Consider the following 14,374-nt stretch of genomic DNA (forward strand, 5'->3'; position numbering starts at 1 on the left):
CACAGATACAGGAAGGACATGTTCTGACCTCTGACCTCCCCCCTGGAGCCCCGTGTGACCCGGCCAGAGGACGGGCTCTGACCTCTGACCTCCCACCTGGAGCCCAATGTGACCCGGCCAGAAGACGGGCTCTGACCTCTGACCTCCCACCTGGAGCCCCGCGTGACCCGGCCAGAGGACGGGCTCTGACCTCTGACCTCCCACCTGGAGCCCCGCGTGACCCGGCCAGAGGACGGGCTCTGACCTCTGACCTCCCACCTGGAGCCCCATGTGACCCGGCCAGAGGACGGGCTCTGACCTCTGACCTCCCACCTGGAGCCCCATGTGACCCGGCCAGAGGACGGGCTCTGACCTCTGACCTCCCACCTGGAGCCCCATGTGACCCGGCCAGAGGACGGGCTCTGACCTCTGACCTCCCACCTGGAGCCCCATGTGACCCGGCCAGAGGACGGGCTCTGACCTCTGACCTCCCACCTGGAGCCCCATGTGACCCCGCCAGAGGACGGGCTCTGACCTCTGACCTCCCACCTGGAGCTCCATGTGACCAGGCCAGAGGACGGGCTCTGACCTCTGACCTCCCACCCGGAGCCCCATGTGACCCGGCCAGAGGACGGGCTCCTGATCAACTCTCATCATCACATCACTCATGATCACCGAGCGTCGTGTCCAGGAATGTTTTAATAAAGCGCTGAGAGCAGAACGCTGGGACTCCTGTGAGCTCATTACACCAAACATACCCAACGCCTTTAGTTCCAAGACGTTTTCATCTACAAGCTTCAGTTAAAACCCCTAAACAGCGTCGCTCTGGTATATTGGAACTCCCTTGAAAAGGTGATGAGTGATTAGTGACTTTTCCTTTGTTTTTCCTGACCTTCCAAGCCCTCTAAGACAGACTTCCAGTGGTGGCGTCAGATAAAACACAAAGTCTTGGATAAAGTGAAGAGAAGATTCAGTTAATCCTGTAAAATGTGCATCTGAAAAGTTTATACACACAATTTCAATGTGTTTCAATCACACATTATAGCCAAGCTTGTGTTGTTGTTAGTGTAGGATCAATAGGTCGATTAGTGAAGCTCCAGATTGATGCTCCGTTTTCCCCTCGATGCATACCTCACCCAATATCCACAAAAATTAAGTTTAAAAGGTTTACTTGTCAGACGCAAACTACAAAAATCCTTTTCCACAAGATGAGGTTTTGATTAGTGGTGAGAGATAGAAAGAGAGGTCAAAAAACTGTGTGGCTCCACATTGTTATCCTGACTGTCTGTCACCGGTAGGTAACACCAATAAGTTCCTCTCACACTTCAAAATAAAGTAACTAAATGTGAGCATACAACAAAAATATTGCAAGTGAATTTCAAAATAAAATTCTATGTATTCAGAAATAACACAATTGACTATTATATTATTTCACTTCTGAAAAATCCATAAAATATGGATTTTATGGATTATGGATTCATGGAACCCCTAAACAGCATCGCTCTGGTACATTAGAACTCCACTGAAAAGGAAGTTCATAAAATATGAACTTAAATAAAGTAAACAGGCATTTAGGCTCCTACATTAAGCATGAATGCTACGTTCAGGTATCCAAATGATCTAGTGGTATTCAGGTTGGCTACAGGCTACGTGATAACTAAACCAACATCTAGACATTGGTAATTCATGAATAGTAGTGATTGGTAATAAATACATTGTGGTACATCGTAGTACTCGGTGTCCGTGACAACCTGACGCAGCGCGCACTGTGAAGAAAACACCAGCCTGCGTGGGGGGGGGGCTCCTGGGTCTTCACCACCCACCGGGTCCTGACCCCCGTCCCGGGGAAGTACGAGTTGCTAGGCAACGGCGCCCTGGTGGGGCACCGGGTCCAGCGGTCCGAGGGCGGGACCTACACCTGCTGGGTGGGGGAGGGGCGTTGCCAAGGGCGACCACGGCGCTGGAAGTGCTGCTGACTCCGCCCTCCAACGGACGCCGCTGAGAAGAGAGAGACCCCCCCACCCGTCTACAGGGCTAGACACACACACACACATGAACTTACATAGACACACACACACACACATGAACTCACATAGACACACACACACACATGAACTTACATAGACACACACACACATGAACTTACATAGACACACACACACACACACACACACACATGAACTCACATAGACACACACACACACATGAACTTACATAGACACACACACACATGAACTTACATAGACACACACACACACATGAACTACATAGACACACACACACATGAACTCACAGACACACACACATGAACTCACATAGACACACACACACACACACACACACATGAACTCACATAGACACACACACACACACACATGAACTTACATAGACACACACACACACATGAACTCACATAGACACACACACACACACACACACACATGAACTTACATAGACACACACACACACCCACACACACACACATGAACTTACATAGACACACACACACACACACACACACATGAACTTACATAGACACACACACACACACATGAACTTACATAGACACACACACACACACACATGAACTCAAAGACACACACACACACAAACACACACACACACACACATGAACTTACATAAACACACACACACACACCCACACACATGAACTTACATAGACACACACGCACACACACACGAACTCACATAGACACACACACACACACACAAACTCACATAGACACACACACACACACGAACTCACATAGACACACACACACACACACACATGAACTTACATAGACACACACACACACACATGAACTTACATAGACACACACACACCCACACACATGAACTTACATAGACACACACACACACACATGAACTTACATAGACACACACACACATGAACTTACATAGACACACACACACACACACTGAACACACGCACACGCACACCGAAACGGAGGGAGACGGGGGGGAGGGAAACGGGGGGAGAGGGAGAGGGGGGGAGAAGGAGAGGGGGGGGGAGACGGGGGGCAGGGAGACGGGGGGGGGGAGAGGGAGACGGGGGGTGGAGGGAGACGGGGGGGAGGGAGACGGGGGGGGAGGGAGAGGGGGGGAGAGGGAGACGGGGGGGAGGGAGACGGGGGGAGAGAGGGAGACGGGGGGGGAGGGAGACGGGGGGAGAGGGAGAGGGGGGGGGAGACGGGGGGGAGAGGGAGACGGGGAGAGAAAGAGAGACAGAGTGTGTCCGTCCGTCTGTCTGTGGTTTCTTTCCACAACCGACAGAGACACTGAGAACCCCCCCAACCAAAACCCAGGTAGGAAAAACATTTGTGGTTTTATTTAGAATTTCTGATTAATATTAGGGCTGTCAAGCGATTAAAAAACATAATCTAATTAATTACAGGCTCTGTGATTCATTAATCTAAATTAATCTCATGCTTACATTTTTCCGAGAAGGTATTTCAAAATTAATTTAATTCAAGTAAATTATGGCAGATGAGTGTCTTTCATTAACATACGGTGCATGTTAAGATCAAATGAATAACATTTCCATCTCACTCAGGATTCAATGCATCTCAGTCGAGTGTGGCTTGACGAGGCTGGCTGCTAGCGCCAGCTTCAGGGGCGGTGGCAGCTCGTACCTGCCAGCTTGCTACCAAACGTTTTGCGTTGAGGTGATATTTAAGGGTTGATGAACTCCGGTGATAGGAAGATTCCTTACTACAGAGATTGCAGATAACGGTGTTCCTATCTGCAGTTCCGTCTGGGAGTTTAAACTTGAACTTTCCGTGCACGGGGCCGAGCAGCGTCTTCTCGTCTGCCTCCATTTTGTTTCAACGCAAATGACGCACCGGGTCAAAGGGCACTATAGAAGCGTGATTAATCTGCGTTAATTTTTTGAACGCGTTATTTTTTTTGTGATTAATTAATCGGAATTAACGCGTTAATTTGACAGCCCTAATTAATATATTATTTTTCTTAAGGCACTTATTGAAGCATTATTCACAAAAGAAGAAAAAATCGGCTGAACACACGAGAACATTCACTTGGATCCACCGAGTTGTTTATTGCAATTATGCTTCATTAACAAATACAACAGAAAAATAGTCCCTTACATGTACACAATAAACAGGAGGACAAAAACAATAGAAGCAGCAGACTTTACAAAGCATCAACAGGTGTGCACATATCTTTAATAACTGAACATGTTCTGTGGATGCTTGGTTGCCATCAGAACACAAAAAATCAAGATTCAGTTTAAAGTAATTTACAACATGCAACATTATCGCATAGACCTTTTGGTTATTATTAATAAAATATAAAATCTGCTTTAAATCAGGTTGTAAATCAGGGTTATAACAAAAATGATGATATCAGAGCCCTTAAGACCAAAACTGGTGACATCTGAAAACATACAAACATTTACCATCAATAGGTATTTTATATACATTTCAAATAATAAATGTGCTTCTCTAACTATGGGAGATCTTAAAAGTCTTTTCATGGTTTATCATACTATACTGTCTAGAAGAGAGAGAGGGAAAGAAAAAGAGAGAGAGAGATACAGGGAGAGAGAGAGAGAGAGAGAGAGAGAGAGAGAGAGAGAGAGAGAGAGAGAGAGAGAGAGAGAGAGAGAGAGAGAGAGAGAGAGAGAGAGAGAGAGAGAGAGAGAGAGAGAGAGAGAGAGAGAGAGAGAGATACAGGGAGAGAGAGACAGGGAGAGAGAGAGAGAGAGAGAGATACAGGGAGAGAGAGACAGGGAGAGAGAGACAGGGAGAGAGAGAGAGAGAGATATACAGGGAGAGAGACAGGGAGAGAGAGAGAGAGAGAGAGAGGGGGAAAGAAAGAGAAAGAGAGACAGATACAGGGAGAGAGCGAGAGACAGATACAGGGAGAGAGAGAGAGAGAGAGAGAGAGAGAGAGAGGGAGAGAGAGAGACTATAACTGCAACAGAGACACTGAGTCATCAGTCCTCTCAGTGTGTGTGTGTGTGTGTGTGTGTGTTTGTACTGCAGCACTGCAGCCGACGGTCCTCCTCCCCCGCGCCCGCTTTTTTTTCTTCTACAACCGACACAGAGTCACTGAGCTCCCCCTCCTCCCTCCCCCTGGGGTCCCCCTCTGCCATACCCCGACCCCAGGGAGGAGGTCCTCCTGGGTGAAGGAGGACCAGAAGGTGTGGAGGTGTGTCAGTGTGTCTGAGGACCCTCCTCCACCTGGGGACACTCTGTAGAAGGACAGAGAGCCAGCAGGCCGGTCCAGATACACTCCTACTCTGGTGGAGCCAGCGGGGGGGAGAGGGAGGACTGTTACTGTACCGTTGTACACGGCAGAGTAACCATCATCATCACAATCAAGACTCCAGGACTTGTTGTTCACTCCAAGCCCGCTGTCACCACCCCGTCTTCTCCTTGTGATTCCTCTGTATGTCACTCCTATCTCAACCCATCCTTCCCACTCTACCTCCCAGTAACAGCGGCCAGTCAGAGCCTCTCTACCCAACACCTGGAGCGGGGAGTCAAATCTCTCTGGGTGATCCGGATACGGCTGGTCCTCTCTAACCCACGTCACCTTCCTGTTGTCCTCAGACAGAGAGAGTCGTCTGTGGGCCGTGTTGGGGTCCAGGGTGAGTTCACAGGCATCTGAGGGAGAACCAGACATGATGAGCTGCTGAACCGCTCTTCATCCTCATCATCATCACTGGTACTGTTCTCCTGAACATGACATGTGAGGGGGGGGGGGGGTCATGTGATGTTATAGTAACGCTATTGCTTCAGACTCCACCTACACCCCCCCTTCCCCTCCCCCTCCCCCGAGCCCAGATGTTATCTTCATGATGATTGGACAGTATTAATATATGGAAGATACATCATGTCAGCCATCATCCTCATTCCCAGTAGGATCTGATCTCACTTCCTGCTGTGTGGATGGACTTTCCATCTCAGTAGTGAGTGTGTGATGTGATGAATCAAACAGACACTCACATCTCTGTGGAACTGGTTTCAGCCTCCACACTCCACCGTGCTCCACACTGGGGGGGAAACAAAGTGAGAGCAGCATGTTGAAACATTCACCTTCATCATCGGCCGTCTCATACATTGTACACAACGTGAGTTACAGCTGCCTCTTCAAACCACTTCATCTGGCAGTGGCTTGAATCCTCGTAGGAGACTTTGTCCCTGAGTGGTGAGCTGTCCTCTCCATACCTGAGAGTGTCCAGTCTCCAGCGTGGATCCTCCAGTCCAGCAGAGAGCAGCGCAGCTCCAGAGTCTCCTGGGTGATTGTAGCTCAGGTCCAGCTCTCTCAGATGGGAGGGGTTGGAGCTCAGAGCTGAGGCCAGAGAAGAACAGCCTTCCTGTGTGACCAGGCAGCCAGACAAACTACACACACACACACACACACACACACACACACACACACACACTTTATTATATTTATTCTAGTTGAGAGCAGTTCATACTAAAGTAACCACATTTATAAAGTGTATTCATTCCATTTGGAGGACAAGGAGAACAGGAAGAGGAAGTGGGGAGATGACATCATCACAGACATCAGAACTTCCTTCACTTGGATGTGAAACAGGATCATAAGCAAATGCTCCTTTCTCAATAGCTACAACTCAATGAGATATTGTTTGGTTAGAGTCAGGAGAAGTCCGCTGTGTTTGGTACGCTGAGACCGTTTCTTCACAGGTTCTAACATTGTGTAGAACCAGGGAGAGTTTTGTCAGCAGGCAAAAGAGCAACAGAAAGGCATCGGACATGAGCAGCACTACACCAAACTAATGTGAAGTTAATAAAGTCCATCTTTAATGTTCAATATGATTCACTTTACCACGGCCAGTGATGTTCTATGGTGAGGTGTACATTATATTCAGATCACAGCACAGCTAAAGCCTCATCCCCATGTCTACACTAATGACAACTCCTCAGCTCACATCTGCTGACCAGAGTTACATCACATATAACAAACATAACATACTAGTAGTTAACAGGTCAACCCCTAACCCTCACATCAGCTGGCCAGAGCTACATAACATATAACAGACATAACATACTAGTAGTTAACAGGTCAACCCCTAACCCTCACATCAGCGGGCCAGACTTGCATATTAAACAACACCAAGACCCAGTTTGAAGAGGCTGAAAACTGACCTGAGAGTTTCCAGTGTACAGTGTGGACTCCCCAGTCCAGCAGAGAGCAGCTTCACTCCTGAATCCTGCAGATCATTGGTACTCAGGTCCAGCTCTCTCAGACTAGAGGAGTTGGAGCTGAGAACTGAGGCCAGAGCTTCACAGCATCTCTCTGACAGATCACAGCCCTTCAGCCTTCACACAAAATAAAGAGGACAGGTTAGGAACTGTGATTAAAATAACTTACATCTTCAACTTATTACATAATGAAGAAATTGTGGTTATTCAATATTGGGTGTAAAATGTATAACTAAATGAAAGTTGTTGTGAAGAGGCAAGGTGTGCTTGAGCAAGGCACCTGACCCTAACTGCTCCCGACGAGCTGGCTGTCGCCTTGCATGGTTGACTTCGGTGTGTGTGTGTGTGCGTGCGTGCGTGCGTGCGTGCGTGCGTGCGTGCGTGCGTGCGTGCGTGCGTGCGTGTGTGTGTGTGTCAATAGTTACAAAAGCGCTATGTAAATGCAGTCCATTTGCTTTGCAGTGTTTGAAAATCGTTCTGCATATTAGTATTACTTTTTGTTGCAGTATTATGCATATTATGTATTGTATTGTAATACATGTTACTAGTTCATGTAAAGCGATGTTTTGTATATAATTAGAAGTTTTATTCCAATATTATGTATATTGTGTTTTGAGGAGAATAAATACCATAGCGATCAGGAAAACACTTTGCGAGCACGAGAACTAAGACATTATTTGTGCGCTTGGGGTTGTCAGTTGCGTGCTGCTTCACTTTACGTGTGCACTTTTATGGATGTAAATCTGTTAAATGTCTTCTGATATTAAACCTTGTGGTGTAACTGTTTGACCATTGGGTAAAACGGACCTGAGAGTTTCCAGTGTACAGTGTGGACTCCCCAGTCCAGCAGAGAGCAGCTTCACTCCTGAATCCTGCAGATCATTGGTACTCAGGTCCAGCTCTCTCAGACTAGAGGAGTTGGAGCTGAGAACTGAGGCCAGAGCTTCACAGCATCTCTCTGACAGATCACAGCCCTTCATCCTTCACACAAAATAAAGAGGACAGGTTAGAAACTGTGATTAAAATAACATACATCTTTAAGTTATTAAATAATGAAGGAATGTTATTGGTTAAACAAAAAATACTAAATAATTAGATGTATAAATGTTAAATTGTTGTTTAGTTGAGATTGAAAATGTTGAAAATGAATACTCCTATATTCTATTGTTCTGAATATTCTCTTATGTGAATTGTAATACATTACAATTCATTACAAGTTAATAGGACACCTACAGAGATGTTTTGTATATTATTATAACTAATACGTTTATTCTGTTATGATATATTGTTATGAACCTATGGGATCTTTTTCATATTATTTTAACCTTATATTCCAGTTTTATTTATATTGTGTAGTGTCTTTTGTAATACATGTTATTAGGGAACCTACAGAGATGTTTTGGAGGCTTTGACCACTGGCAGCAGCCTCAGAAGACCATCTTCTGAAGCAGAGTATTTTTTCAGGTCAAACACGTCCATCTCCTCTTCTGATGTCAGTAAGATGAAGACCAGAGCTGACCACTGAGCAGGAGAGAGAGATTCTCCGGAGAGACTTCCTGATGTCAGGTACTGTTGGATCTCCTTCACTAGAGAACAGTCGTTCAGTTCATTCAGACAGTGGAACAGATTGATGCTTCTCTCTGGAGATAGATCTCCTTTTATCTTCTCCTTGATGTAAGACACTGTTCCCTTATTGGTCTGTGAGCTACTTCCTGTCAGTCGCATCAGACCTGTTTTAATCTGAGTGGTCACTGATCTTTTTTTCTGTCCCAGCAGACCTCGTAGGACAATCTGATTGGTCTCCAGAGAGAGGCCCAGGAGGAAGCGGAGGAACAAGTCCAGGTGTCCGTTCTCACTCTGTAAGGCCTTGTCCACAGCACTCTGGTAGAGGAGGAGTTGATCTTTCCAGGAGTTTGAGAGCAGATTGACACCAGTATCGATGAAGGACAGAAAGACATAAAGGGCAGCCAGAAACTCCTGGATGCTCAGATGGACAAAGCAGAACACTTTGTCCTGGTACAGCCCACACTCCTCTTTAAAGATCTGGGTGAACACTCCTGAGTACACTGAGGCTGCTCTGATATCGATGTCACACTCTGCCATATCTGCCTCGTAGAAGATCAGGTTCCCTTTCTCCAGCTGGTTAAAAGCAAGTTTTCCAAGAGAAACAATGATCTCCTTGCTCTCTGAACTCCAGTCTGGATCTGTTTCAGCCCTCCTATGGTACTTCCTGTCCCCCTGTATGGACTGAACCCTCAGGAAGTGGCTGTACATCTGAGTCACGGTCTTGGGCATCTCTTCGATCTGGGATTTTTTGAAGATGTCCTCCAGAACTGTAGCAGTGATCCAACAGAAGACTGGGATATGACACATGATGTGGAGGCTTCGTGATTTCTTGACGTGGGAGATGATTGTGCTGGCCAGGGTCTCCTCTCTGAATCTCTTCCTGAAGTATTCCTCCTTCTGTTGGTCGGTGAACCCCCTCACCTCTGTCACCATGTCAACACACTCAGCAGGGATCTGATTTGCTGCCGCAGGGCGTGTGGTTATCCAGATGCGAGCGGAGGGAAGCAGGTCGCCCCTGATGAGGTTTGTCAGCAGCACGTCCACCGAGGTGGACTTTGTGACATCATTCCATATCGGGTTGTTCTGGAAGCCCAGAGGATGTCGACACTCATCCAGACCATCCAAGATGAAGACAACTTGGAACTGGTCGAATCTGCAGACTCCTGCTTCTTTGGTCTCACTAAAGAGGTGATGAAGAAGTTCCACCAAGCTAAACTCTTTCCCTTGCAGTAAATTCAGCTCTCTGAAAGTGAGGAGAAATGTATAGTGTATGTCCTGGTTGGTTTTGCCTTCAGCCCAGTCCAGAGTGAACTTGTGTGTTAAGACGGTTTTACCAATGCCGGCCACTCCAGTTGTCATCATTGTTCTTATTGGTTGATCGTGTCCAGGTAAGGGTTTAAAGATGTCTTCACATCTGATTGGTGTTTCTTCCTTGGCTGGTTTCCTGGAAGCTGTTTCAATCAGTCTGACCTCATGTTCCTTGTTGACCTCTCCACTGCCTCTCTCTGTGATGAAGAGCTCTGTGTAGAAGTCGTTCAGATCTGTTCGCTTTCCTGCTTTAGCGATTCCCTCAAACACACACCTGAACTTCTTCTTCAAATGAGCCTTGATTTTATTTTGGCAATTGACAGCATCAGATCCTAAATTAGAAAACAACAGATGACATCAGTTAGTGGATGGTGATCAGTGGGGCCAGGTCAATATTTCCTGTTAAATTTCCAACGTCATGATATTTAGTGGCTTCATTACTTGTGGTCGGAAAAGCTGGTTGTGAAGGACTGCATGTTACAGATTCAAGATGTTAAGGACTATTATTTCCACAGCAATATGATTGTTCTAATGATAGTAATAATGATAGTGAATCAGTGTAAAGTGATTTGCTAAGCTGATACAACAAGACAGGGTTTCATCACTTCCACTGAGTTATTCTGCTGTTGGTCAGCAGTATAATGTTTAATGTTAATGTGGCTTCATAACTTGTGGTCGGAGAAGCTGGTCGTGACAAAGATTGTGTGTTACGGATTCAAAATGTTCAGGACTTTGTTTTTTCCACAGCAATATGATTGGTCAAATGATAATAATAATGATAGTGAATTGGTGTAAAATGACATGCTGATATAACAAGATAGTGTTGCATCTCTTCCACAGAGTTATTCTGCTGTTGATCTGCAGTTTATGTTTAATATTATTAATAATAATAATAATAATAATAATTACATTAAATAACATTTTATTTCAAGGCACCTTTCATGACACCCAAGGTCCCCTTACAATTCATAAAACAATCTAGGGTCAAGAACAGCAGGAGCTGCATCGCCAACAGCATGATCAAAACAAGACATAAGACCCAAGTAGGAGGGGGTAAGAACAGTGAGGAGACCCAGGTAGGAGGGGGTAAGAACAGTGAGGAGACCCAGGTAGGAGGGGGTAAGAACAGTGAGGAGACCCAGGTAGGAGGGGGTAAGAACAGTGAGGAGACCCAGGTAGGAGGGGGTAAGAACAGTGAGGAGACCCAGGTAGGAGGGGGTAAGAACAGTGAGGAGACCCAGGTAGGAGGGGGTAAGAACAGTGAGGAGACCCAGGTAGGAGGGGGTAAGAACAGCAGTGAGGAGACCCAGGTAGGAGGGGGTAAGAACAGCAGCACAACGGGGATACGAGGGGAACCCACGGTAGGGGGTCATTATAGCGAGCAGGCCAGTGGGAACACATGTGTTTTGAGGAGAGTTTGAATGTTGTCAGGGCGTGTCTTTCAGTTCAGGTCAGAGCCCTAGCACCCACGGTGCTGAGAGCCCTAGCACCCACGGTGCTGAGAGCCCTAGCACCCACGGTGCTGAGAGCCCTAGCACCCACGGTGCTGAGAGCCCTAGCACCCAGGTGCTGAGAGCCCTTGCACCCACGGTGCTGAGGCGGGAGGTCTGGACCGTGAAGACCAGCTGAGGATGACGAAGGGAGCGGCAGGGCCTGTCCTCCTGGAGGAGGTCGGGGAGATAAGTGGGGGCCACGTTGTGGAGGGCTTTGTCGGTGAGCAGAAGGGTTTTAAGGTCAATCCGGTGTTGGACACTGAGCCAGTGTAGTTGGACGAGAATGGGGGTGATGTGGTCGGGGGATTTGGTGCTGGTAATGATGATGTTTAACATTCTTTAACCTGAGACCCCCACCATTACCCCACATACTGGATCAAACCATTTAACAAAGAAGGAAAAATTGAAAGAGGAAAAACTCAAAGAGGAAAGATTGTCTCCACATAGAAGTATGAAATGTATAAGTCTCACACTATGTAATTTAGTCTGAAGAGAACAAATAATAATCTCCTACTGCTCATCAAAATGTGTATTTCTTATCTGTTTTCAAGATAAGAGTCTCTTACCGCCCCCCAGTGTGTCGGCCAGTTCCTCCTGGTTCATCTCCATCAGGCAGAGCTTTGTGATGTCCACCACTCCCTCTATGGCGCGCCTCCTCTGCTCCTCCTTCTTACCATCCACCTCCTCCTCCTCCACTCTCTGACCCTCTGAGCATTGTGGGTAATCTGAGAAGAGATCCCTCCAGAGCTTCTTCAGCTCCTTGTCTAGGAAAGCATGTGCGTTCTCCTCAGCCCTCTGGAACAGAACAAACATCAAGGAGAACTTTACTCTGAACTAACTGAGACATCAGAAGCATCTGTCCTGGATCCACGTCCCGCTGGACAAGAGATGCTTTCTAATGTCCACGGAGAGCTGAAGTTAAACGTCTTGGTGGACATTTACACACCATGATCAGCTCTGTTTGATGCTGCTGTAGAGACTGAGCACTGGTAACCTTTGACCTCTTCTGGTGTCTGTGGGGGATCACGCGCACACACACACACACACACACACACACACACACACACACACACACACACACACACACACACACACACACACACACACACACACACACACACACACACACACTTTAATTCTTCCTGCCTTGGAAACATCAGTGCCAGTAAAGTCTGATAACAAGAGCCTGCTCGCTCCTGCTGGACGCTTTTAGAAAAACAAGAACCAGGATTTATGGACGTTTGATAGTAGCTGTATCTTTATGATCTCTGATGAATCCTCACCTCTTCTCAATAGACTGATTTCCATCTTTAAACTCGTCAGGGTGAGCCATAGACCAGTCACTCTTCATGGAGTCACAGCTGGGTCCAGGGGAGTCTGCTCTCTGCTGCGGCTGGACTCTTCTAGAAAAACAAGAACCAGGATTTATGGATGTTTCATAGAAGCTGTACCTATATGATCTCTAGGGCTGTCAAATTCTGGTCAGTTGGTTGATTGGTTAATCAATATTCACTTGTTGGACCAAATTCTCTTTGGTCGGACAATGGCTGGTGTTCCTTTCATAAGAACAAAGAGCTTCTTAATCCATTATTTTAGGGCTGGGAGGGACAAATGCAGACCGATGTGTTTCATATTTGAGAAGGGCTATATCGTGTGAGAAATAACATGAATTATGAATAAAAATTTGTTTGAAGGCTCCGTAGTTTCTGTTTTAATAATCATATTGTTAAATAAACTATAAGGCTTTTAAGACAAGAGGTCAAACCCCTGGGTTTCTCAACGTTGAACTGGCAGCTAAGGAAGACCGCTAGTCCTAACTTACTGAACCTTTACTCCGCTACTAACTCATTGATTCCAACAAAGTCATCGATGTGGCAGCATTTGGTTAAAAAGGACAACAAAAAAGTATGCAAAGTGTAGAGTAAGTTTGTGGGCAGATCAGCAAAAATGGTAAGGCATGAGTACTTTTTTCTTAATATGTCTGTGATTCTTCATCTCCCTTCATATTTAACGCTCACTAGGCTTTGAGTGGGAACACATCAGAATTGGCTTCTTGGCACGAATCCCAGCAGCAGCCAGTGGGCCCCATTATATTACACACAGATAAAAGCTCAAATCAATTCTTGGGTTGTGTCGTCTATAAACGACGCTGGCCGATGCTCCGTGGCTCGTCCTCTGTCTGCTTCATATTGAACCTCTGCTCTAACCGAGTGGACTCGGACCGAGAGGGGGTCTGAAACCCACTGACCTTCAAACAGCCCTTATGTGATATTGAGGCTTGCAGGTAGAGTAGAACGCACTGTGGTAGATTATGTTGATCTAGAGATAACGTGCGCATTGTTTTATAATCATCTTTTCACCATAGACCAATCGATTGGTCAGAGAGATGGTTGAATTTAAGACTACAGCCCAAATCATCATCTCTAATCAATACTTACCTTTTCTCAATAGACTGATGGAGGAAAATACGTTCAGTCCCATACGGTAAAAAGTTATAAAAGTATAAATGTAAGGGAAGAAAGGGAGGTTAAAGTGTTTATAAAACACAGGTGAAAGGTTTTCAAAGCGGAGAAAGAACAGCTCCTCGCTGCGACGAACCGTTCAGATGAGGAAGTAACTTAGCTGAACCGACCTCTCAGCCCATGTCACATGTTTTCTGGGAAAATGAATGTGTGTGTGTTTGTGCAGTGTGCACGCGCGCACACACACACACACACGCGCACGCACACACACACACACACCGAACTGTTGGAAGGGGAAGTACTTGAGGAACCGAGAGAGAGCGCAAGAGAGAGAGAGAGAGAG

The 14,374-nt window shown here is 46.4% G+C and overlaps 1 protein-coding gene across 5 annotated transcripts in view; it reads right to left on the bottom strand.

Annotated features, from left to right (window-relative positions):
- LOC307091601 (NACHT, LRR and PYD domains-containing protein 3-like) overlaps positions 1 to 14,154 on the bottom strand; it is a 53,406-nt gene extending 39,252 nt beyond the window's left edge. For 3 of the 5 annotated variants that reach the window (XM_079759236.1, XM_079759234.1, XM_079759232.1), the window contains exons 1-7: positions 14,008 to 14,154; positions 12,853 to 12,972; positions 12,516 to 12,582; positions 12,136 to 12,364; positions 8,593 to 10,408; positions 7,146 to 7,319; positions 6,198 to 6,371 (exon numbers count right to left, since the gene is read on the bottom strand). In XM_079759236.1, the coding sequence (XP_079615362.1) occupies positions 6,198 to 6,371; positions 7,146 to 7,319; positions 8,593 to 10,408; positions 12,136 to 12,364; positions 12,516 to 12,582; positions 12,853 to 12,920 (2,528 nt within the window). In that variant the 5' untranslated portion in view covers positions 12,921 to 12,972; positions 14,008 to 14,154. Of the gene's footprint in view, positions 1 to 6,197; positions 6,372 to 7,145; positions 7,320 to 8,009; positions 8,184 to 8,592; positions 10,409 to 12,135; positions 12,365 to 12,515; positions 12,583 to 12,852; positions 12,973 to 14,007 lie in introns of all 5 variants that reach the window. The other 2 variants (XM_079759228.1, XM_079759235.1) reach the window with 2 other exon arrangements.
- Between the last annotated feature and the right edge of the window lie 220 nt (positions 14,155 to 14,374).

This window comes from Pollachius pollachius (assembly GCF_949987615.1).
Source record: "Pollachius pollachius genome assembly, contig: scaffold_32, whole genome shotgun sequence".
NCBI lineage: Eukaryota > Metazoa > Chordata > Actinopteri > Gadiformes > Gadidae > Pollachius > Pollachius pollachius.